The sequence below is a fragment of the Acomys russatus genome, chromosome 1, assembly GCF_903995435.1.
Source record: "Acomys russatus chromosome 1, mAcoRus1.1, whole genome shotgun sequence".
NCBI lineage: Eukaryota > Metazoa > Chordata > Mammalia > Rodentia > Muridae > Acomys > Acomys russatus.
The window spans coordinates 120357811-120381764 of NC_067137.1; the positions used below are offsets into that span (position 1 = coordinate 120357811).

A 23954-nucleotide genomic window follows, 5' to 3' on the forward strand; every position below is an offset into this window, starting at 1 on the left:
AGTCTAATCAGGACCTGGATTCTGTGGTCACCCCACATCTCACACCCCCTGTATCACCCTCCCACATGCACTGTACCCTTAATTCCACACTATAGCTTTTTCAAGAGGTTCACAGCTCTGGAACTGGCCTAGTATGAACAAATTGGCCCAAGATGGGCAGGGATAGCAGTGCTGACCCCTGGCCTTGTCTACAGGCCTGGCCAGCTGTCCACTGGGCCCTGGGATCAGGAGCCAGTGGCCTGCCTTCAGCGTTGTCGCAATTTCTGTCAAAGGGGAAGGCAGTCTTAGCTCATCCCTTGCTATCTAGGTAGCTCTGTGGTTCAGCACAGATCAGCAATAACTGTACCCCACATATGGGCAGGCAGTCCCTTCAGAAGGAATTCTGTGGAGACCAGTGTGGCCTACAGGTGCTAGCCAGGGCCTCCCTCTCAAGGGGACAGTGAATGCTGCTGACCGAAATCCACCAGGTCTGTCCTGGACTGCGCCCCACAGTCATCCTGCAGAGCACAGTACCTTCATCCCTAGTGGACCCAGGAGGCTGCCAGGTGAGTAAACCAGCTCTGGGGACCAGGTCTATGAGACCTTCTTGGGATCAAGGTTTCCAGTGACAGGTGCAGGCAGGAAGCCAACTGTGGTGAGCAGCAGGATGAAGGAAGTGTGGGCAGAGATCACACAAGTCACCATGGGCACTCTCGGGGGTGGCCTCCATCCCCTTTCACAGGCTCTGAGGGACCTCCTGCAGTGGAACAGCAGCAGATAAACCACAACAGCTGGTAAGCCCAGGACATCATGTGTCCTTATGTGTATAGAGAGCAGAAGAGAGGCTCAATCTCAGCCCAGGTACCTGAGGCTCCAAGGCTCTGTCTGGGTGGCTATACCTGGCCCTAGGGCTGTAAAAGCCCCAAGCCCACACCCTGCCAGGCTATCTTTGGGAGGAACATGGAGGTGACCATGTCAAACCTGGATGCTGGAGGGCTCGCCCCTGGCCACAGAGTAATTGCTGTGTCAGACAGAACACACGGCCAGGGGCTGCTCCCAGGGCAGCACAAGGCTGAGTCAGCATGCCACAGTCAGTCTTCCCTGAGAGAGCATGTGTCGGTGGGCTGACGACCCCATCTGCTGGGCACTGCAGTAGAGCAGACCTCTGACCTGCCTCTCAGGTCACACACACACACACACACACACACACACACACCCACACACACCGACTCACTTCAGTTTAGGTCCTGCTAAGGGGAGGGTCCACACTGTCCAGCTAAGGTTTCATTCCAAGGCTCCTCCTAACCTCATCTGCACACCGCTGCAACCTGTGCTTCTGTCACTATGAGAGCAGAATGCAGCCGAGCTGTGCAGACCCCACATCACGGAGCAAGGCCTGGAAGGGGGGCGGGGCATGAGCCCAGCGCCAGCTCCTACACCTTGGTCCTTGGCCAGGGGTGTGTGAGCAAAGTCAACAGAGACCAGCCTAGCTGGGAGCCTTCCTAAGAATGCTCCCTCTCACTTAAGTCAGGAATGTTTGCTATCTGAGGAGCTTCCGACTATTCCTGGCAAGAGGACCAGATTAGGAACACCAGCCTTTCCAGGGACCCTACTGCCTGCCTGGCCTGAACTCTGCCTCCCGCCCTGCAAAGGGGAGGTGAGGGAGAAGGAGTGTCCACAGCTTCCTGTTTCCTTTCCAGCAGGGAAGAGGAAGAGCAGACCGCAGCCTCTTGCCTTGTCCCAGCCCCTCTGTAGACCTGTGGCCAAGCTGCTGAGGTGCCTGGGATGAAACTTCACCCTGTGGGGGGCCACTAGGCCCTGAGTACAACAGCCCCCCTATAGATCCAGCTAACTTGAGGTCAACGGGCTGCCTGCCTTCAAGGCTGCTGAGGCCACTGCCCCCATGTTGCGGTAATGGAAACTTCTCAGCTGCTCTGGGAGCAACAGCTCGGGTTCCTGCCCTGTGTGGGGCTCTGATCGGCAGCAGATCGCAGGACAAGGCAGGTGGGCAAGCACACGCAGGACAAGCACAGTGCCACAGGAGCCCAGGTGGGGCAGGTCTTGGTGGGGGAGAGTGAGAGTGTATGTGTGTGAGAGAGAGAGAGAGAGTATTTGTGTGCATGGACCCATGTGTCTGCGTATGCTTGTGCATGTAAGGAAAGCCGCATAGAAGCTCTGGCTTCCCAGGACCCTGGGCCACCATCAGTCCCTCCAGGGTGTCTCCAGAAGAGGTGGCTTTGCAGCAAGACAGGAAACCCAGCAGAGCTCAGATGTGAGAATACTCTGCCCCTCCAGGTCCCCAGCATAGAAAAAGTGTGAGGGGTGGGCAGGAGGCAGCCATGGCTGCCAAGCACAGTGCCAGCCACTGGCCAGAGCTAAGGAAGGAAGGACCTCCCCTGTGTGAGGTTGGCCGGGCTGGTAGGTAGTGTTGAAGTTACTCTTATGCCAGCTGTTTCATTTGGCACACCGCGCACTCCCAGAGACTCCCCAGAACATATATCACAGACCATGGAGGTACGTGAAGGAGGAGATGGGAGGCTAGCAAGCAGTATGTGGCATGGGGGGGGGGGCGGTTCGGCTGACTCCCAGAAACTTCAAAATAAGTGAGGGGGAAGAGCCTTTGAACAGACCCTAGCAGACAGCCGAGACTCTAGACTCTTGGGGATCTTCAGGCTGGGGCTTTGGTGAGATTTGGCTGACCTCAGGGCGGAACCGTTCTCCCTGGGAATGTCTGCACTCCAACTGTCTTCACACACCGTGCTCACCTGCCTGGACTTGAGGGTGCAATGTCTGAGCTTGGCTCTGAGACCTGGCTGGTGGCATTCTTGACCTGGGTCCAGATTCCTCTCTGCTAGGAACACAGTGCCCCTCGCTTGCCCCTGGACTAGAGGAATTTGGCATTGACAGGAAGAGGGGCAGCTTCTGGGTCATTTCCCTGAGTGAAGGACAAAGCCCTAGATGCCAGCCCCTCCCCAGCCCCAGGCCCCAGGCTCCTGGAACTATTTTCCGCCCTTTATCACCCATCTGTCACGAGCCAGCCTCTGAGCAAACGCACTCGGGTTACGGCCTGTCTCTGCTGGTGCCAAGGCCTCTGCTCTGGGGCCAGAGGGAGGGGATACCAGCAGGCATGCGTGCTTGTGTGTGTGTGTGTGTGTGTGTGTGTGTATGCATGCACCCACTATGTGAGCCAGAGATGCTCCCCTCTGAACACTTGATGGGAGTGTGAAAGCCAGAGAGCACTCTCTACTGCACTGAGGCCACAGAGTTAAGGATTCAAGACACACACGCACACACACACACACACACACACACACAAACACACACACACCAACACACATATACCACACACACACACACCACATACATAACACTCACAAACACACACATTCACACTCATATACACCACACACTCACCAACACATACACCACACACACTCACACACACACACACCATATGTCATAAAACCCCATGTATGCACACTCACACAGACTGCACATCCACAAATATATGTGCTGTTATGTGTGTACAAATACACACACAGGTCTGGAGAGATGCCTCAGCAGTTGGGAGCACTTGCTGCTCCTGCAGAAGGCAAGGATTCAGTTCTCAGCACCCATGTGGTAGTTCGCCACCATCCACAGGGTCTGGCATCCCCGCCTGATCTCAGTGAACCACTTGCACGCACATGGTACACATGTGTACACACAGGCAAAACACTCATACACAGAAAGCAAAATAAGTTAAGTAAATATTAAAAAGAAACCACTCACACATACTGCCTCACAATCCCCAACAGACCCTCCCCACAGAGGGCTACAAAGTGGGTGCTAGCAGTAAGGTACAAGTATGGGACTTCCTGAGCGTGGACCTGGAGCATAAGCCCCTTTCCTTCCTCCCCTCCCCCCTTCTCTCTGCGCCTCATGGCCTGCCCCTTCTCCACCCTATTGCAATAAACCCTGAGGGTGTGACAGGAGAACTCGCTGCCTTCTCAAGTAATTGAGCCATGCAAAGGCATCCAGGCAAAGACCATTAACAGGGCAGCCACCTGCCATATTCATGCCTGCCAAGCATAAAGCCTGGCTGGTCAATTGTCTCCTATGGAAGATTGTATAGAGAGGCCCCTGGGTCAACCTTCAAGGCAGCTATTCCTGGGGTGACCCTCACTCTTGTCTCCTCTCAGTCTTCAAGGGCAAGGCCCGTGGAGAGTGTATGGGAGCCAGAGCCATGCCTCTTGAAGCAAGCATTTGCCCCCGCTTCAAGGGGTAGTGATGCCCACTCCAGGCCAGCGACCTGGGGGAATCTAGGGTCTGCACCCAGAACAGGACTGGAGGACTCAGAAGGCATGGCTAAAGCTGGGAGAAATGATCACAGCAGGGGGGTGTTGTAGGGAGCCGGGGAGTGACAAGGGTCATTTCTCCACAGGCAGAGAAGACGACACCACTACACCAAATGTGGGATGTAAGAGGGGAGAGAGAGATGTGGACAGAGAGATGCAGAGAAAGGGAGAGATACAGATGGGGAGATTGGCAGAGAAACAGAGGCCAAGAGTTATGTACATATGCAGAGACAAATAGGACCAGAGAGAGAGAGGGAAGGACAAAGGACAAAGACAAGTAATCTGGTTGTATCGCGCCCCACACCACCCAACACAGGCCAACTGAAGAGGCAGCACACCTTCCAGAACAGCCTGATGATGACAAGCCCCTGCTGTCACCTGCTCCCTGTGTCCCATCTGCAATGAGGACTTATCGTATTAACAGAAGTGTTTACTGCCTCCATACCAGTGATCTCAGGACTATAAACTCCCGCAGCCCATAACAATGGGTGGGTGGGTGGCTGTAAATCTCAGGGCATCAGCCCAAAGGAATATTACACAGCCGTCAAAGGCAATAATTATGAAGACTATGCCCGAGGAGGAAATTGCTGACAGCAAAACTTTTGAACTGGTAGGGCACAGGATTTATCTGCGCTGTGAGGCCTACAAAGGAAAGCTGGTGTCTACAGGTCTGTGAGAAAGATGGGGGCTAGGGAAACCAGCCTGCTTTCCAGGGAAGAATTTCCTCATCCTTTTATCTTTATCTCTGTATGGATGGCTTGTGCAATAAATAACGCCTTTCTTATCAAAGGACGATGTTCCAGTAAATGAGGTCTGCAGCTCGGGTCTCTCGCCGTGATTCCCACCCACAGACACGCCATCCAACCAGAGAGAATGAGGGGGCCACGTGGGGCTCACAGCCTCCCAGGACTGAGACGGTAAGGACACACAGCCTGAAACGCTAGCTCTGGAGACACGGGCTGCTCCTGGGAATAGGGAGAGAGGCAGGGGCCAGAAGGCAGACAGGATTCCTGCCCTTGCTCTCAAGATACCCTCTGCCTCTGGGACTCTGGAAGGGATACAGCTGGGAGTTCGGTAGGAGTCAAGGAAATTGTCCCGTTTTTTGGAGGGGTTTTTTGCCAGAGCACCAAGAGTGGCATAGCACAGGAAAAGGCACGTAAAGGATCACACTCTGTCGTGCACCAAGCCAGAGGCTATGGCATGGGAGCACCATGCGAGGACAGAGGGGGTCTGACAATCAGACTGGAGAAGTTGGAGGACAGGGAAGGACGCTAGAAGGAAACAGGAAAGGAGAGCCATGGGTGGCTACAGAGCTGGTTAACTCAGGCGGAGAGGGTGAGGACACACCTGACAGAGGCTGGTAATGGCTCGGTCCAGGAGTAAGCAAGAAGACAGGAGAAGGGAGTCAGTCACTCGGGGAGCGAGGGAGGGGTTCCAAGTAGGAGAGAGCCCAGACCTGCGAAGCCAGAGGCTCTGTTGATCCCCGAGCTCACTGACAGGCCAAGGAAGAGGCAGTGATACACCAGGCTCACTTTAGCGCAGGCAGCTGTGGGTGGAGCAGGGCAGGCCCCCAGGGCTTTTCATCAAGCTGTACACTGTCCAGTTCCCTGCAGGGGGCAACTTAGAAATGGCCCCTAGCTCCCCTGTACTGTGTTCCACAAACAGCCTGCTGTCCCACGCCATCATCATGGATGAAGGCCCCGAGGTTTACGGGAGCAGGGCTGAGGGTAGGCCCTGGACATGTAGCCTGTGAGCAATGCCTTCCTCCTCCTGCCAGACAGCCTGAAGTCAACCTAGGTGAAGAGAAGAACAGATTCACGTGGGACAGACCCTAGCCTGCTGGCTGGCCACAGCTGTCGATCAGCTCTGGTCACTGCCTTAGCCTGGGACCCCACTGGAGGGAGCTTACAGACTCTGGCCCCTAAACCAAGGACTCTTCCCTATGTTCCAGGCCCTCCCTCACAATCCCTACTGGGATCTGAACAACAGCCTGGCATCTGGGCCGATGCATAGGCGTTTCAGGGAGCAGAGAGGTGCACTTCCAGTCAGAGAACAGGGCCCAATAATCTCTGAGGCCACAAGGCAAGGTCTGAGTTGCCTGGCAACCCCAAGGGACTGTGTCAGAGGCACAGTGTGTCTCAAGCCAAACACATGGCAGGGCAGGTGTTTGGGCTCTGTACCCAGGCACTTACCACTCACGTTCCCTGGCCACTGGGCTCTCAATGCCTGAGCCTGTGGCCTCTGGATAGTATTCCCAGGGGGTCAGTGTGGTTGTGTACAGGCTGTCTGCAGTTGGTGTGCATCTGCCCTCAGAAGCCCTGGGGTTGGCAGGGAGACAGGGATGGAGTAGGGCCTTCCAGCTGCTAAACTCACTCACTCCCAACTGTCCAGGCTCCATTGCATGGTGGAGCACTGTAGAAACGGGCGAAGGTTGATGACTGGTCCTGATGTCTCTGTGTCCCGCTCTGGTCCTCCACAGTAGATCCTCTGCACTAAGCCCAAAGGAGTCAGCAGGCACCACGGCCTGTGATGCCAGTCCCAAGCAGGAAGGGCTTATAGTCTTATGTTCTCCATCCCCACCCTAGGATGGTGACAGGAAATGCCCTCCATCTATCCTGAGACCCAGACGGCAAGGATGTGGATGCCATGGGGCTGAGCCACAGAGAGCTTCAAGGCACGTGCGGTTCCGAGAGCCCCTGGAGGTGGCTGTCCACTGTAAGAGGGGCCGGGGCTCTGATGTGAGGGTCTGGGTGGGGTAGGTGGGAAGGTGCCCTTTCAACTCTGGCATGGTCTGGGACCATCCTGTCCTCATTCTGCCCTCTGAGACAGGGCCCCAGTAAACCTGTACATTGGGGTCATGACGATGGGCCACGGTCAGCGAGACAGCAGCCAACATGGGCAAATGCAGCTGTGGCCTCTCCCATCACTGCCCTCTAGGGAAGGGTCAGCTTCTGGGAATCTCATCTTCTAGGCCGGGCCAGTGAGACTTGTCCCGGTACCTTTGTATGGTGGAGTGGGAGAGCTTGTTTCCTGACTAAACCATCTGTGGTCTCCTTCCCAGACATTGCCCGCAAGGACCTCACAGCTTCCACCAAGGGTGAGTTCTGAGGAGGAGCTCCTTCTTCCAACAGGTCCTCCACAGGGCAGAGCCAGACACAGCCTCAGCCACGGCCCCCACAGCCCCAATCATTCTAGACCCTGGGTCGGTCTCCCTGACTACTCTAGAAGTGCCCCCATGCCCACAGGGCCACTCCCCAGGCCACTCACATGTGGATGGGCAACAGAAACCTTCCTTAGGCAGGTGAGGGAGGACAAGAGTTTGTGTCCCATGGATTCCATGAGACTCACCCCAGGACCCCACCTGACCATCACCCTGATGGCCAACTACAAGTCAACAGCCAGACAGCTCCAGTCTCCCTCTACCACAGCCCCACCAGCAGAGGGTGCACCCTGCAGGGCCCCCCTGGGGAGCTGCCTGGACTAACCTGTCACCCTCCTACAGTCCCCAGCCGGCCAGCTTCCCATGGTGGGCCTCTACTCCAGCCAGCACCCTGCAGTGGCTCCCTACTCCTGTGGCTGATTCTGTGCGTTCTGCTTGGAGTGGTCCTGGGCCTGTACTGTGGCCAGGCCAAACACGTCACAGTAGCCCTGGAGGACCTCACCTTGCGCCTGTGGCGTGTGCTCCTTGCATGTTGGCACTGCCTCCTGCAGCTCTGACACATGGCTGAACGGCGATTTTACCTCTGGACAGCGCTGGAGGGTGATGCCGTTGGGAGCTCGGGGAGGTTTGGGGGATTGTGCATGGTGGGGGAGCCCAGTCACTAAGGCTAACCCCGGCACTCTGCTAGCCGATGCCTGACAAACCCAGGAGCTTCAAGAGACTGCTGTAGAGGTTAAAGTGGGAAAGGGGGCTGCCTCTGGCTTGACGATTCAGGCATCTCCTACTCCAGTCAGCACAGGCTGGGATCTTATGACTTTAAGACTGTGTAAGAGAAAGAACTCAGCCACCATAGCTGGGGGCTCCTGCCCGGTCCTCCCTCGGGATCTCTGGCCTAGATGTCACCACGCGTAGTTCTTTGAGGGTAGGCATCACCTGCATCTGAGGGGAAGTTTGGGAAATGCAAGCCCCGACTTCCTGCTGCTTTGAGGGCAGGACCAGGCTTTTGTCACACGCCGTCAGGAGACAGAGTCTCAGGGGCCTCCCTGTAGGTAGCAGGGCCCTATATGCCCTGAGCCCATTTCTGATTTCTCCAACTTGCTGCCAGGATCTGTCGGGGGTCGCTATGGTGTGGGAGTAGAGTCCAGCTCTGAACCTAGCTGCTCTCAGAACAAAAGCATGGCACCACGGTCCTACCTCCAGGGCCACAGACAAGCCCACAGGCCATCGGGGACTGCCCAGCAGCTGCAGGACCTATGAGTCTCCTGAACCTGTGTAGACAGTTCTGTCACTTATGCTGCAAGTTCAAGGGAGGCAAGGATAGCTAGCAACACACTTCAGGACCCATAGACCTGCCTGGAGGGGGAGTCCTGAGCATAGCAAGGGAGCCCCGCCAGACATCAGCAGGATCCACTAGGGGGACCCTGCACCACCCTGGAACAAGATTTGGGAGCCAGGGTGAGACTTGTGTTGGTCCTCCTAAAGGTCCCTCTATTTATGTGGGCAGACACAGATTCCGTATTAAATTGCCTGCAGCCGCTTCAGCCTCAGAATTATTACACAAATGAGCGACGTGAGACAGGTGCTGAGGAATCTCCCCAGGACCAAACATGCTCATCAAAGTACCAGAGCACACCCCTCACCCCCACGACCCACAGGTCTCTTGCAGCTGCCATTCATGAGAATTGGGGGGACCCACATCCTCCCCAGCAAGACATGCTGAGGTGCCATCTGCCCCTCTCTGGCCTTCAGTAGTCTCTACACAGTCGTCTCCAGGTACAAAGTTTGGGGGCAGAGTAGGGGAGAGCTACAAAGTAGGGGAGAGCCAGTGGAGAGAAACCCTGCCTTCTGGAGTGATCTAAGGAGGACCAGCCTGGAAAGCCACTCACCAGGACTGGCTATCATCACAGTTACTGTTGCCTGCACCAGCGCAGCTGCAACAAGACCTGTTCCACCCTCTCCCACCCTGGTAAAAGACAGGCTCATTATTGGCCTGTATTCCAGATACGGAAACAGGCACTAAGAGGAGGTGGAACACCTCCAGGCCACCCTTCCTTCCCCGTTTCCGAGGGTGAATTGGTCACCCATGTTTTACAACAGAGAGTGGGGCTTCTCACCTCGCAGGCAGCATTTGCTGCAAAGGCCACAGAAAAGGTGCCCAGCCCTGGAGGGATCCCAATACTCCCCCAGCTAGTGCGAGTTTTTATTTCGCTTTGTTTCATTTCTACAGTGCATACCCAGCACGGCTAGGCAAATGATCTGCCACTGTGCTACTTCCCCAGGCTTATTTTGTTTTAGAATAAATGTTCAAAGACATAGATGAGATACATGTGTCCCAGAGATGTCACCAAACCCCATCCTCATGCCTGGGGGATGCTGTAGGAACGGCAGGGGGCGGAGGGAGCTACAACAGTCAAACTCCTTAAAAATGCACAGGCATGAAGGAGCGTCCCATGAGCACCTGGAACCAAACAGACTGTTTAAATTATAAACAAACGGCTAAGGCTAAAGCGCGAGGGGGTAGTGGGAGGAGACTGGATGTAGGGGCCTGGAATGGACCGGCTGGCTGGCTGGCGAAGGCGCAAACACCTCATCAGTGCAGTATCTCAGGCGGTTCATCTTTATTTTATTTCGGCTTGAGAGTCAGACACATGGAGGCTTGGGACTCACCACCATCAGCTTCATCAGGAAGATTGACACAAGGGCTGCCCCGTAACAAGGTGGAAAGGAGCCCAGCATCTTGCGAGCAACATGGGGACCACTCTTCAGCCTCGGCCTGCCTCTTAACATCCACCCCATGAGACTTTTCTGGACAGACAACCCTGCCCATGGCTACAGCCAACAGGTCCTGCCAGCACACCTAGGCAGAGGCCCTTCCCCAGGAGTCCCTGGGACATTGGCATCTAGGGGACAAGTCTAGGTATCTGTAGGTGAATGAAGGTCTCTAGACTATACCAGGTCTCAGCCCAAATCTCCTGAATCCCCAGGAGGCAGCTGCCAAGGGCAGGCCCACACCTAAGGCAGGTCCTAGATGGCTACAGCCTTAGCAGGGATGTGGGGCAGAAGACATGGAAGGAATCAATGCTGGGGAGACAGAAGAGGGGTCTCAAGGCTAGACACTGTTCCCATATCCCATCAACTAGGGCTGGTGTGAGGGTCTGGAGAAGAGACCAGGTCAGTTCGGAGACCTCAAAGCACTCCTCCAGCACCCAGATCCCCTGATAGGAGCTCAGCCAGGCCACAAGCCAAAGCCCTCAGAAAAGGCTGGAGTGTCAGTCGGCCCTGGCCTCCCCAGATAGGCACCCCCTTGCTCAGTATCCTGACCGTCTTTGCTGGCTTCAGTTCTTAGGGCCCAGCTGACTCCACAACAGGCCCCTCACAGTGAGCCTGGGTCCAAGACTTTGGGAAAACTGGTGCCTTCCACCTGTTAACACATCAGCCACTGGTGGGCCCTGGACTCGGACACAGGTCAGGATCACCTTGCCTGTACATGAGGGGCAGCATTGTAGCACAACTCCAGACTAAAGGGCCAGGAGCACCGAATGCACTCACTGAGACCCAGATGGGCTGGGCCTCTTCCGCCATGGGGGCCTCACCCCTGAAACAGAGGATTATGCCCCCTGGAGTGGAACTCTGCTATCCACACAGCCCCAGATGTTCTCACAAAACAGGGAACAGAGCCCAGCCCAGGGTCTCACATTCCTCCCAGGATCCTCCACCTGCTGCCTTCTGCTCTCAGGGGGTGGGGCAGCATCCTCTGGGGACCATGGCTGAAGACACTGTAGGGTAGGAAGGCAGGCCCCCTGGGAGGGGCAGGGACTTGGGTGCGCCAGGGCCTGTGGTGAAGCAAAGAGGCTGCTAACCTGGCATCATCAATTCCGTTCTGCAGTCACACTCCCATCCACACACACATGCTCACATACATGCACATACGTGGGCAAACAGTCACACAGAGGAGGAGTATGGATCGCACCATCCAAGACCTGGCCAGGAAGCCAGAAGGCACCCCCTTCCCCAAGTCTCTGGGCCTCTGCGCCATCGCTGTTGGGATATCCATGGGAACAAGGCCAAGAGACACATGCAGAGCTGCATAGGCCAGTCTAAGGGGGCCCCCAGCCACCCGTCAGTGCAAGCCTCGGGGAAGGGGGCCCTGCCCTTGCACAGCCTAGATGACAGCACTCTTCTCGCCCTGGAAGGAGGTGCGGGAGGCTGGCCTGGCCAGCAGCAGCTCCTTCTCGTGAACCAGGCTGTCCAACAGGTCTTCCTGGCGGTAGTTGTGATAAACCTTCAGGAAAGCCAGGGTGGTGATCGCCAGCCACGCCAGCCACGAGGCCCACAGTCCAAACTGCATGGAAGGTAGACAGTGTCAGAGACGGGGGAGTGGCTCCCTGCCCAGTGTGCTCTGTACCTACCTGGTCACTCTAGCTGGAGGGGGGGGGGGTGCAGGGGGGTGGGGAGGGAGGGCACACTAAGGTGGGAGGAGGCTACGGGGTTTATTCTCTGTAGTGACAGAGGCTTGGGCTACTTGGCCATTCTCATCTGAGCTGGTGAGGATCCTTGCGGACAAGCAGGACCTGGGCAGTGCTCTTCCCACCGTGGCCCACTGGGCTCTAAGGAGTGCCTATAGATCAGAGGGACCCTCTAGTCAAGGGAACAAATTGACCTTTAAGCTGCTATTTGCAAACAGCTGAAGGAGAAACAATGCAATCAGCTCTGGGTCTGCACTGCACCCACCGAGCCTAATGCTCATTAGAGCAGTTCGTCCTCAGACTGTGCATGCCTCCTCCATCTGATTGGCCCAAATTAGCCCTAAAGCATCTTAAGCCAAAGTTAGCGTGAAGGTCTCCGTGACTGCTTCAGCTCATCTCGGCAAAGAACTTTTAGACTTCCGAGGGCTTTTGGCAGTGACAAGAATTGTCTCGGGCTGGCCTTTGACAATCAGGACCTCCAGAAGCCACACAGAAGGATAAATGCCCCATGCAGTATGGGAAAGGGCAGGTTCTGTGCACCAGGGCACAAACACAGACATCAAGGGACACGAAAACCCTAAAGCTTTCCCCTGGGCGCTACCAATGTGTCCCATAATCTAAAAATCACATGAAAGGTAGGGCAAGATGAGTCTGGGATCTTCCTAGGGCAGGCCCTCATCTCACCCTCAGCAGGTGGCTCAGGGCCCCACCCCCACCCCAGTATTTCCTGGATGGAAGCAGACCAGAATCTAAACTCTGTCCTGCCGGCAACCTTTTCCAGCACCTCCTGCCCCCCTCCCTCCCCTTCCCTCCCAGCCACCATGCACTTTCCACTCTGAGCTTAATCCTCATGTCTGCCCGTGCCTTCTCTTGTCCCCCCCCTCCCCGACTCCCCCATGCAAGCCTACTCAAGGACCCAGCTCTCCCACCCTCCTCCAGGGAAGTCTCCCACCGCCTGCACCCTCCCCGGCATGGCCCACCATTATCTGAGTCTGTTTCCTTGCCTGAGATCAGAAGTCAGTTCTGTCTGCCCTGGCCCCCACCCCAACCCCCCAACATAGCCACTCCTCTTCCTGCCTAGGACTCCACCTACCTGAGCGATAGCAAACTGATGGTAGAAGGCAGAATTGTCCACATTCAGCTCCAAGTCCATCTCCTGGAACTTCTCGCAGCTAAAACAGCAGGAAGTCAGGTGGCTGGTGACTTGGGAGCCCCTGAGCCCCCAGAGCCAAAAGGCAGCAGAGTGCCCGGCTAGGGAGCAGAGGACACCACCCCAAACAGTGAGCTATGTTTTATGTCAGCCTGAACAAGCTAAAGCCACCTGGGAGGAGGGAACCTCAACTGAGAAACAATCCACCGCAGACAAGCCTTAATTAGTGACTTATGTGGGAGTGCCTTGCTGATTGTGGGTGGGGCCACCCCTGGGCTGGAGGTCCTGGTTTTATAAGAAAGCAGGTTGCACAGACCATGAGGAGCAAGCCAGTAAGCAGCACGCCTCCGTGGCCTCTGTATCAGCTACTAGGTTCCTCCCTGCTTGGCCGCCTATCCCAATTTCTTTTTCTAATGGACTGCGATGTGAAAATGTAAGCAAAGTAAACCCTTTGTTCTCCAAGTTGCTTTTGGCATAGTGTTCATAGTGTTTCATCGTAGCAATAGTCACCCTGACTAAGACAGAGGCGGCAGCCCCCAAGGGGACAGATGCCTCTAGGAACTCCGCTGGGGGTCAGCTTTGACCCCTCACTGGGTAGAGCAGGACAGGCTTCAAGGAAGAGGAGCTGCAGACCTCTCCAACTGGCCCTGAGCACAAGGGCTAGCCTCATCTATCTTGTCACTCTGTCTGGCACTGGAGTCATGGGCTGCTTCAGTTCCCCAGTCTGAGATGAAAGTGATGTCCCTGAGACACACTGGACAGTGGCCCTGCCCAAGTGTCAAGGGGGTACCGTGAGGACAGCCTCTACTCAACAACCAGACTAACTCCCACTGCCTCACGGCGGCAACAGGAACTGAAACTAGCAAGTAAGACAGGCAATGCCAACTACAGTTGACGTCATAAGATGTCTCTTGGCTCACAAAAACCTTCCATGTGTGATGCTGTAGTTGGGTAGGCCAGAGAAAAAGGTGCTTGACATTGAGTGGGCGGGGGTCTTAGGGACAAAGCAACAGGTGGGGGGGCGGGGCCACAGGTTCAGAATGGGATTCGGGAAGGAAAACATCTTGGGACCCAGGTAAGGGGCTGGTCTTCTAAGTAGGTGGCTGATGGAACAGGGCCCAAGCATACCTGTGGGGTGCGGCGCCCTTCTCGGTGATGGTGTCACACCACATGGTGAAGCCCACACTCACAATGGTGCTGGCAATGAAGACCAGGAAAACCACAAAGACACTGACCAGCAGGTTCAGGAAAGCGTGGAAGAAGGAGCTGCAGAGGGGCCAAGAGAGGGATGCTAAGGGAGCCACCGGCCTCCGTCCCCCAGCCGCTCCCACTGAGACAGGCTTCCTGGTGAGCACCCGGGGCCCCGGTGGGACTGGATGGAGCTCAGAAAGCCTGCGTCCTCTCCTCCGCTGCCATGCGATGTTCCAGTGCTGAGCGGCTGCTCCTGTTCTCTCACAGACTCAGGGTTGGGGCCTTGCCGCCATTGCTGGACTGGGGAATCAGGGCCAAGCCAAGAACTCAAGATCATGAGTCCCAAAGCCTAGGAGCCAGCACACACACAGTGAAAACACAAGGTGCCCTAGGCCACCTACTTGCATAGTCGCTCTATGTCACAGCTATGGATCTGCGTCCCCTCAAAGACACAGGTGGATCTCCAAACCCCAAGGTGTGAGCACCAGGCCTTCTAAGCCCTGGGTAGAGAAGGGGATGCGGAGGAGGAGAAGACCCCTCTCTCCCTTCCGCTCTATTGCCTGGAGCCAGAGGCAGCCTGACCTCAGGTCACACCTTAACCCAGCCCACTCCCCTACCCAGAGAACGAGGACATGTGAGAGGTATCACCCCACCATCTCCAGGGCCACCCAAACTGTGGGAGGTCCATTGCACAGAGTAAAACAGTTGATAAGGGCTCCGCCCACCTCCAGCCTGTGGTAGGCTTGACAGGAGGTCTGGCCAACAGTGCTCAGATTCTAAACAAAATGACAAAAATGGCTTCACAGTGGGCAACTGTGCCTGTGTACTCCAGAGTGTGCACTGCCCACCCTGTACTGTGCCAGGACAGGCCTGGACAGGAGAAGAACCCACTGCCTTCCCAGGCCCTCAGGGAGCTCACCTGCAGCTGTGCAGAGGCACAAAGTTGATGTAATCACCAGGAACTCAGGGTGTACAGAGTGGGGAGCTAGACACCTAGAGACTGAAACTGGGGTGCTTCCATGCCCACCCACAAAGCCCTCTCCAGTAGTTTACCCAGAGTTCATTCTGCCTGTGCTGTCCCACCAAGAAAAACGGGGTGATCCAGGCCAGCCAGGGCCAAGTCCACACAGGCAGAGGCAAGGACACAGGCATGTCCAGCCGTAGAAACCCAATTTCACAGGACAGCTGAGAACTGAGGATTTTAGACAGCACCCCTCCTAGGGGACAGCTGCCCCTCCTGCAGTCCTTCCGCAGTCCCTGTCCAGCAGCAGTGTCCACAGTGCCTGACGTTCCCAGACACAGCAACCTACCTGTTGCCTCCCACTGCTCGGCCTGGTGCAGACAGGAAGGTGAGACCGGCTGTAACCCAGCATCACACCCTGTCCCTCTCAGAGGGGGTAGGGCAGCATTCTGAGATCTCTAGATAGAGCAGGGCATGTGCGCATGTGCAGCATCTGGCTAGAACCCCTTCAGGGCACAGTGTTCTGGTAGCCCATGTCCCTGAAGTGAGACTAGTACAGCAGATCTGGTCCCAGCTGCCAGCCCACTGAGCTGGGTCACCACCAGCCAACAGTCTCTAGCTCCTCTCAGTTGTTTGTTTTTTATTGTTTTCGTTTGGGCTTGGGGGCATGGGGTTGGTTTGCTGTTTATTGGTTCTCTCTCTCTCTCTCTCTCTCTCTCTCTCTCTCTCTCTCTCTCTCTCTCTCTCTCTCTCTCTCTCCCTCAATGTAACATGGGGCATTCAGACCTTTGAAGAACTTGCTCTGCACAAAGCCACACCTGTATACCGTTTTCCGGGCTTAGAATACCACTCTTCCCTGTCCCTGAACACACATTCCAAGGACAGGCCCACACAGGACAGTGGGTGGACAGGCACAGCACACACAGGGTTAACCCATCCTCCTCTCACTGCATCTAGGGGTGCCCAGTCTTGGATGTGCTGTCTCCATGGCGACAGCTATCCCGGGAAGCCCTGGGAGCAATCTGAAGGCTGAGAGACAGGTGTGAGCAGGCAGATGGGTTAAGCCAGTGCTCCCTAGTCCATTCGTTATTCACAGCCTGCTACCAATTCCAGTCCAAAGGGCTGCTCTTGAGCAAAGTCTTAGGCACACAGCTCACCTGGGCCCTTCCATCTCCCCAAGGGCACATCCCTGAAACTGCAGGTGCCAGGGATCACTCACTGAAGTGGTACCCCTCCTTCTGCAATGCTGGCCTAGACTCTGCCTCTCTGCACCCCTACGCCTGAACACCCAGAGCCTACTTAGCATGGCAGACATACCCCACATAAGGAAAAAATGATTCCTCTCTCATAGCATATGTCCCATATGTTCAGCAGCAACCAAGAGAGTCCCAGAAGAGGTTACAGGGTAGCACTCTGCCTTTAGTGACCTCTGAGGCTGGCACCTGATCTCACAACCAGAGAATACTGGAACACAACCAGACAAGCCCTGTAAATCCAGGGACTGACAAGCCTGGTAGCCTCCACAGACTGGGTATCCAGTGGCCTGACAAGCCTTGTCTGCTACTGTAAATGAGCTCATGGTAATTGCCTGTCCTGTTCTCTTGAGACTCCTTTGATGACCTGACACTTGCTCACTTGTTCTAAGCACTGGTAACTGTACTGTAATCACTGCTCTCCACGGGGCACATTAACCATCACAGGCTTCTGTGGCCCCAGACTTTCTGGGGGCAACTGAAGGGCTGACTCAAGTCTTGGCCAGATCATGACTCCCCCATCATAACAGGGCATAATGTGGCCACAAAATCGCAAACCTCATGGTCCAGACACTTTTCTGTCCCTCGCCATTGTGTGGTGACTCCTACACCCCGGGCTCTATGCTTGGCCTGAGGACACAGACTAAGTGTATGCTTGCACAGGCTTCAACTCCCTGGCTGTGATGGGTATCCATGGCCTGGGGTGGCTCACCAGAGCTGTGCCTAGGTCCTACAAACTGAATTCTGGTGAGCAGTGACAGCACGGTTGGCTGCTGCCACCTGGACTGTACAGGGGACAGGGTGAAGGACAGCAGCCAGACAGCCACATGACCTTTGACAATAATGACTCATAGCCAAGCAGGACTATATAAGTCAGGTGTCCCTAGACAGTCATGCTGGTCTATAGAAGCCTGCAGAGAGGTCATGCCTGGCGAAAAACAGGTGAGCACCAAGTACAGAAGCGGAGGGCAAGAGACCCCAGTTGTTCTACAAGAGGGAGTGTGAGCTGCCCAGACCTGGCCTCTGGTGTGGAGTCAAAAACCGTGCTAGCTCCTCAAAGTGTTATGGTGTGCCAAGTCACCTACTGTCTCTAAATCCGGCCATAGGCCTCAGCTGAGTGTGTGATGGAAGGCCACGGCGCCTGCGTCGTCAGTCGGTCTGAACTGTTCCTTGGGAGGGCAAGCACAGCAAAGGAGCCATGGATGGCTGGAAACTCCAGGCCTCGCCTTTCTGTCTTTAAGATGGGCTTGTGATGACACTGCCCTGGGCAGATGAACACCTACAGTGACAAAAGGAAGAAGCTGGTGTGTCCTGGTCTGCAGCCTAATTGGTGGGGAACAGTCTGCCCTGTGTCGTCAAGTCTTCCAGCTGCAAGCTCAGGGGCTCTTCACTTCCTCATCTTGTGCCCAGACTCTGGCGTTCCCATACACAGACCACAACACCTGGGTCCTCCCTAGAGAGCTACTCTCGAGTCCATCTGGCTAGGCCATGGGTACCTTGAGGCCATCTCTCTTTTGAGGAAACCCAGGAGGCCAGAGGACGACATGTCTAAACTGTCAAATCATGCCCATATCTTCCCACCATCCACTGCAATGGCTCTTGTCTCAGTGTGCTCCCACCTGCCCCAATCTGCACACAGTGAGGTGACTCCCAGTTTGGTGACAAAAGCACTCAGGTTCATCAGAACAATGAAAGACCGAGGGTCAAAAAGGGGTCCTGAAGAGGAACAAGATTCTGTCCTACAGCTGACACGGGCTTGCCCTAGGCAGAACCCCAGCCTCACAGCCAAGAGTTTGGTCCACATCACTTAGAGGCTCTCAGGTGCACCATCCCTGGCTTCCAACAGACTTCCATCGAAACCTTAGCATAGCGAGTTGAATGGTATCTCTTCAAAGCCACACCCAAGCCCTAATTTTTGTTTGTTTGTTTGTGTGTTTGTTTTTTGAGAGTGTCTCTGTGTGATAGACCTGGCTGTTCTGGACTCACTTTGTAGACCAGGCTGGTTTCGAACTCACAGAGATCTGCCTGCCTCTGCCTCCCAAGTACTGGGTAAAGGCATGTGCTGCCTCACCCAGCTCCAAGTCCTAATCTTGGTACCTGTGGACAAGGTACCTTGTCTGTCTTGTCTTCCCTCAGGAGAAGCAGACACAGAAACAGAAGAGGCTAGTCAAAGGCAGGCAGAGGCAGAGACTGGAACAATCCAGGCCCAAGCCAAGGAATGCACAGGAGGCTGGGACCACCAGGAGGAGTAGGGAGGACCTTCCTCGGGGAATAAGGACACTTTGACTCTGGACTTTCCGCCTGTGGTGTGATGAGAATATGTTAACTGTTTCAGGTTCCTCATCTGTGGCGCTAGCAAGAGTCTACTTCACCCAACAACCTCCTGCCTCCTGCATCCTCAGAGCCTCAGAGCCTGGTGATCATCACCCGCCTCTTTGCAAGGGACTGAGGACCTACTACAAACAGAGGTGGGGTGGAACACAGGCTGGGAAAGGCTGGATCTGGGAATTCCCTGTCCATGCATAAGCACCTGTCACTCGAGGACCCAGGAAGCCTCAGTCACAGGGAGGGTGGGCTCTTGGTTGCTGCTGGCTGAGGACACTGGATGACCACATTCCACTGGCTCCAGCCAAGTGACAAAGCATTAAAGGAGGTACTGGGACAGCAAAGCAGGTTCTACTCACACTCACACACATCACACACACACACACACACCGTGTACCCACCCCCCACCCCCGGCCAAGGCCTGAGCGCCTGGAGTGAGCTTAAGGAGCTCTCCAGACATACTCTTTTCCCAAGATGGAGTTGCAGGAATAGAAGACCCCAACACACACCACCTTTCCAAAGTGTGGTCTCTTCCCCCACCCACAAGAGAGGACTGTTGCTAATGTCCACGGAGTGTGGGCAGAGAGAGTGTGGACTAGCTGAGCTGGAGAGCTCAGATATGAGGCCATGACAGTGCAACATCTGCATCCCAAAGCGGACAGGGCCTGGAGACTGGAGTGATGCTCTCTCTGGGAACAGAAGGAGGTCATGTGGGTCAGACATCATGGCCCCTGGGCCTGTGTGTAGACAAAGGGTAGTCTGCTTGGAAGCAGTGAGGCCTCTGACACTAGCAGGCCTCGCAGCAGGAGAGGTAGGAGGGACTCGTGACACCCCCCCCCCCCCCGACCCCTTGAAAGGAGGGCCTGGTGGGTCGCCAGGAGCTGTGTGAGTGTTGCGCCTGACTGTGCTGGGCTGCTGAGAGGCCTCCACTTACCCCTCATGTCCCTTGCAGAGGAAGAAGAGCGTGCGCCATGCGTGCGCAGCGGCCAGCAGCAGCGACAGGAGACTGGCAAGCAGGCTGAAGCGGCAGGCAGCCGGCGGACCCCACTCCTGCACCGTGAAGCGCTCTCGCCCTTGCATCGTCAGGTTGGCGCTCAGCCACATACCCTCGGTAAAAAGCAGGCAGCGGCCACGAAAGTCGTGGCCGTTCTCGGACAAAGGCACCACCACCACGAAGCTGAACAGGAAGGCCAGAAAGTAGCAAACGCACTGAGCAAAGAGGAAATTGTTGAGCGCCATGGTGATGCCAGGATAAGAGGAGCCGCCCGGGAGGCCGCGGGCCGAGGATGCAAGCGCTCCAGGAGCCGGGCGGCGAGTCTCGGGCGCCGCGCAGGCCTGGCCCGAGCCGCGTAGGAGGCTGCGCAGTGCCGGCGCCCGCGGGTCTCTCGCTTTGCGCGCAGACGCGAGCGCACCGGCCGACCATGGGGCGCGCCTACGGTCAGCACCGCGGACAGCTCCCGCTGTGGAGGTGGCAGACTAGCTGCACGCCACACTCGGCAAGGCCAGACCGCCTTGACGGAGCTGTGCCATGGGAAACCTGGCAGGGGGCGCGGGCATTAGTAAATCACCTTGGGGGGACCCGACATTGTCAGTAAGGACACAAGAAGCTAAAGGCTAAGAGGCTGAAGGATGGGGACCGATTTGCAGTCTTGACTGGGGTGACTTTCTTGAGTATATAGGCGGGAGGCAGAGAGTGAAGGAGTCAGGACCGGTCGAGTATTCTAGGCTGCGGCGGGCCTGTGAACTGCTTATGCTCCGAGAACCATGCCCTCTACCCCACGGTGGGGCCCCCCAGTCCGCGTTTGTGAGATAAATAGTGGCACCTCGTTAAGACCTCTTTGCTGCGATGAAACTGCTGGTGCATTAATTAATAGAATTAATGACTTTTCTAGTTTCCCTGAACACCAAGTAACCGTTCATCCAATTCCCAGAGTGAACAAGCCCCAGAGTCCTCCTTCTGCATATAGATTACATCAGCTTTTTTTTTATAGCTGCAGGCACTAAAAATTCTTTTGTTTTATTGCTGAAGTGATATGAGCTTTGTTATTATTATTACAATGAGCAATATGTGAAATACAAAGATACCAAGTTCCGTCCTCTTCTCTCCACCCTGTCACATCATCACCACTTGTAACAATCTGATGTCTAGCCGGGCATGGTGGCGCACGCCTTTAATCCCAGCACTCTGGTGGATCGCTGTGAGTTTGAGGCCAGCCTGGTCTACAAAGTGAGTCCAGGACAGCCAAGGCTACACAGAGAAACCTTGTCTCAAAAAACAAACAAACAAACAAAAAACCAATTTGATGTCCACCTACCCAGACATTTTGCACATAAACACACACAATTTACAAAAATGTTTCCCACAATGCCTGTGTCCACAAATGAGCCCGTTCATCCAACAATGTGCAGTAGGCACTGGTCTCCGTCTGCACAAGCAGGTCTGTGCTATCCTCTTTAGTAATTGTGTAACCTTCCACAACAATGACTGCTACTGCTCCGTGGTGTGTACAACTGTCCCTCTCTGGGGGGGATGTTGAATGTCCCTAGTGTTTGCTGTTTCCAGCTCTGCGCTGTGAAATCCTGGTGCGGCCACACACTCTTAGGAAAGGAATGACTGGGTTGTGAGGTATGAACATTTGAAGTGATGTTGGCAACTCGTGTCTGACAATATTGTAAAGATAATCCACACACTCACATTGCAGAACCTTCTCCCGAGCGAAGCCTTCCGTCTGATTGGTTGTCCATAGGGAGGATGGCTCATCAGTGTGTCACTTGTCTTCTGCTTCTCTCTGGGAGGTCAAATATCTCCTCACGCTCCTTACCATTTGCTTTCCGCCTCCACGCACAAAAGATTCAATTTGCCATCTCTTGAGAACATATATAAAGAGCAGGCACAAGGTCTGCAGCAGCTGCCCTTTCCACAGAGAATTCACCCAGGGTTTCTTCCACTGCTAAATCCCCCAGTCCAAACCAGGGGGATCATTTAGGAAGTTCAGCCTGCCCCAACCTGAACACAGACCCTATCCACTCATCAGCACTTGAAAGCTTTGACAAAAAATAAAAAAAATTAAAAATTAAAAAATTAAAGCCCTTGACATTTGAGAAGGAAACAGGCTGGGCATGTGGCGTACACCTTAATACCAGCACTCAGGAGGCAGAGGCAGGTGGATTGCTGTGAGTTTGAGGCCAGCCTGATGTACAAAGCAAGTACAGGACAGCAAGGACTACACAGAGAAACCCTGGAGAGAGAGAGAGACAGACAGACAGACCAAGAAAGAGACAGAGAGACAGAGACAGAGAGAAAGAAAGAAAGATTGAGTCCAAGGGATGATTGAATGCCAGCATCTGAAAGGGACAGGCTCTGGTACTCTTATGTATGAGTTCCACTTAAACCTAAAATAAAAAAACAAAACAAAACAAAACGCAGGGGCTGCACCCACATGGTAGAGCACAGTTGTGTATAACTCCAGTTCCAGAAGATCTGGCACTCTCTTCTGAACTCTGACCTCTGCAAGCACCAGGCATGGAAGCGTTGCACAGACGTGGGTGCAGGCAAAATGCCCACACATATAAAATAAAGTAATACATTTTTAATTAATTAATGTATTTATCCACTTTACATTTCGATCACAGCCCCATTCCCTCCTCTCCTTCCAGTCCCACCTTCCCTCCCTCTACCCCCCTCCCCTGTTCCTCAGAGAAGGGGAGCCCCACCCCAGCACATCAAATCACGTCTGGACTGTGGTTGAAATCAGAGATTGCCTTGGCATTTGTGTTAGCTGAGATTCTCCAGAGAGACAGAACCAACAGGATGCGTATATACACAAATGTGCGCGGTACAATGCCAATGTATGTGTGTCCTTTTTCGACAGAGACAAAGACAGAGTGGAGTGCTATTTTAGGAATTACTTCACATGGATGTGGAAACTGGAAAGCTCCGTTTACGGGGTTGGCTGGAAAACTGGGGACCACGATGAGACCTGGTTCAAGCTCAGAGTTATCCTGACGTGGAATCCCTTCTTGTCCCAAGCAGCCAAGTACACTAGGTTTGTTTTATAGAGACCTGTAACTGATGGAATAAGCCCACTCACAGCCCCGAGAAAAATGGCTTTACCCAGTTGTTTTAAATGTGGACTTTATTTTTTAAATCCATAAAAAATTTCCCAAATAATGTTTAGCCACATGTCTGGACACCTTGTCCAACTAATTTAAGCCATAAAATGAACCCCTTTATTATGTAGGTAATTTCAATCTATATAAACTTTGTAGACAAGGCTGATCTTGAACTCATAGAGATCCACCTGCCTCTGCTGCCTAAGTGCTATTACTAAAGACGGGCCCAACTACATCCAGATCTCACAATTCATTTTAAAAAGACAGCATTACATTAATGGAAAATCCTTACCAGAACAGTGTGGAAAATAAATAATAACAAATTGCATTTACAAATATTGATACAAATTTTTTTATAAAACAGTAAATTGAATGCAATTTAATGTATTAATAATAAAATACACATAAGTGAAATTTATCCTAAAAATGCAAGAAGAGTTGAGGTGCAGGAGTAAAGGGGGGAAACCTACACTCTGTGTCAAGGCATATCTGAACGCTACTGTATGGAGTTTCCCTTTCCAGTTCTTCATTTCTGTGTGGAAATAGAAGAAGCCACCAGAGTATGATGGTCTGCCTTTAAGGCATCAAGTTTGTACCTGTTCAGATGTAAAACAAGGCAGGGATACTCACTGTCACAGCTACTGTTGATCACTTATTTGATGATTCTATCTAGTGAACAGAGACAAGAAAATAAGACTCATAGCGTATCCATGGAAACGAGTGGAATTATCTTTATTGGAAGGTAATGTGACTTTGCACCAAGAGCTCTCAAGCTATTCTGCTACGATAATTAGAATTTTGAAGAATATTTTGTAAGACGCTTGGACACCAGACAAACATATAAAAATCCAATAGCCTTCCTCTAAATGAGCGAGGAGGTCATGTTTCCTGAGAAACAGGCTGAGGGCCACAGGCAGCAGCACAGTGCAGACCTGGCCTGAGGGATCAATTGTGAGGAAGCGGGAACAGGCTCTGTCCTTTCTCTTTGGCCCTTCCTTGTGTCCAGTCAGTGGTTCTGG

At 54.2% G+C, this 23954-nt stretch overlaps 2 protein-coding genes across 4 annotated transcripts; one reads left to right on the top strand and one right to left on the bottom strand.

Annotated features, from left to right (window-relative positions):
* The first annotated feature begins 283 nt into the window (after window positions 1–283).
* C1H14orf180 (chromosome 1 C14orf180 homolog) lies at window positions 284–8835 on the top strand. 3 transcript variants are annotated; one of them, XM_051152157.1, is made up of 4 exons: window positions 284–545; window positions 5107–5233; window positions 6902–7031; window positions 7378–8835. In XM_051152157.1, the coding sequence occupies exons 2-4, from the start codon at window positions 5123–5125 to the stop codon at window positions 7422–7424; spliced, it is 288 nt and encodes a 95-aa protein (XP_051008114.1). In that variant the 5' UTR covers window positions 284–545; window positions 5107–5122; the 3' UTR covers window positions 7425–8835. The 3 variants fall into 3 exon arrangements, with proteins under 3 accessions (XP_051008114.1, XP_051008123.1, XP_051008133.1); XM_051152166.1 differs by lacking the exon at window positions 284–545 and adding an exon at window positions 1765–2028; XM_051152176.1 differs by lacking the exon at window positions 284–545 and adding an exon at window positions 1765–1983.
* Window positions 8836–11181: 2346 nt separating this feature from the next.
* On the bottom strand, window positions 11182–20173 carry Tmem179 (transmembrane protein 179). The gene is made up of 4 exons (XM_051152189.1): window positions 19757–20173; window positions 14221–14358; window positions 13036–13114; window positions 11182–11818 (listed from the first exon to the last, which is right to left on the bottom strand). Exons 1-4 carry the CDS (start codon window positions 20059–20061, stop codon window positions 11639–11641), a joined length of 702 nt encoding a protein of 233 aa, XP_051008146.1. The 5' UTR covers window positions 20062–20173; the 3' UTR covers window positions 11182–11638.
* Window positions 20174–23954: the final 3781 nt, after the last annotated feature.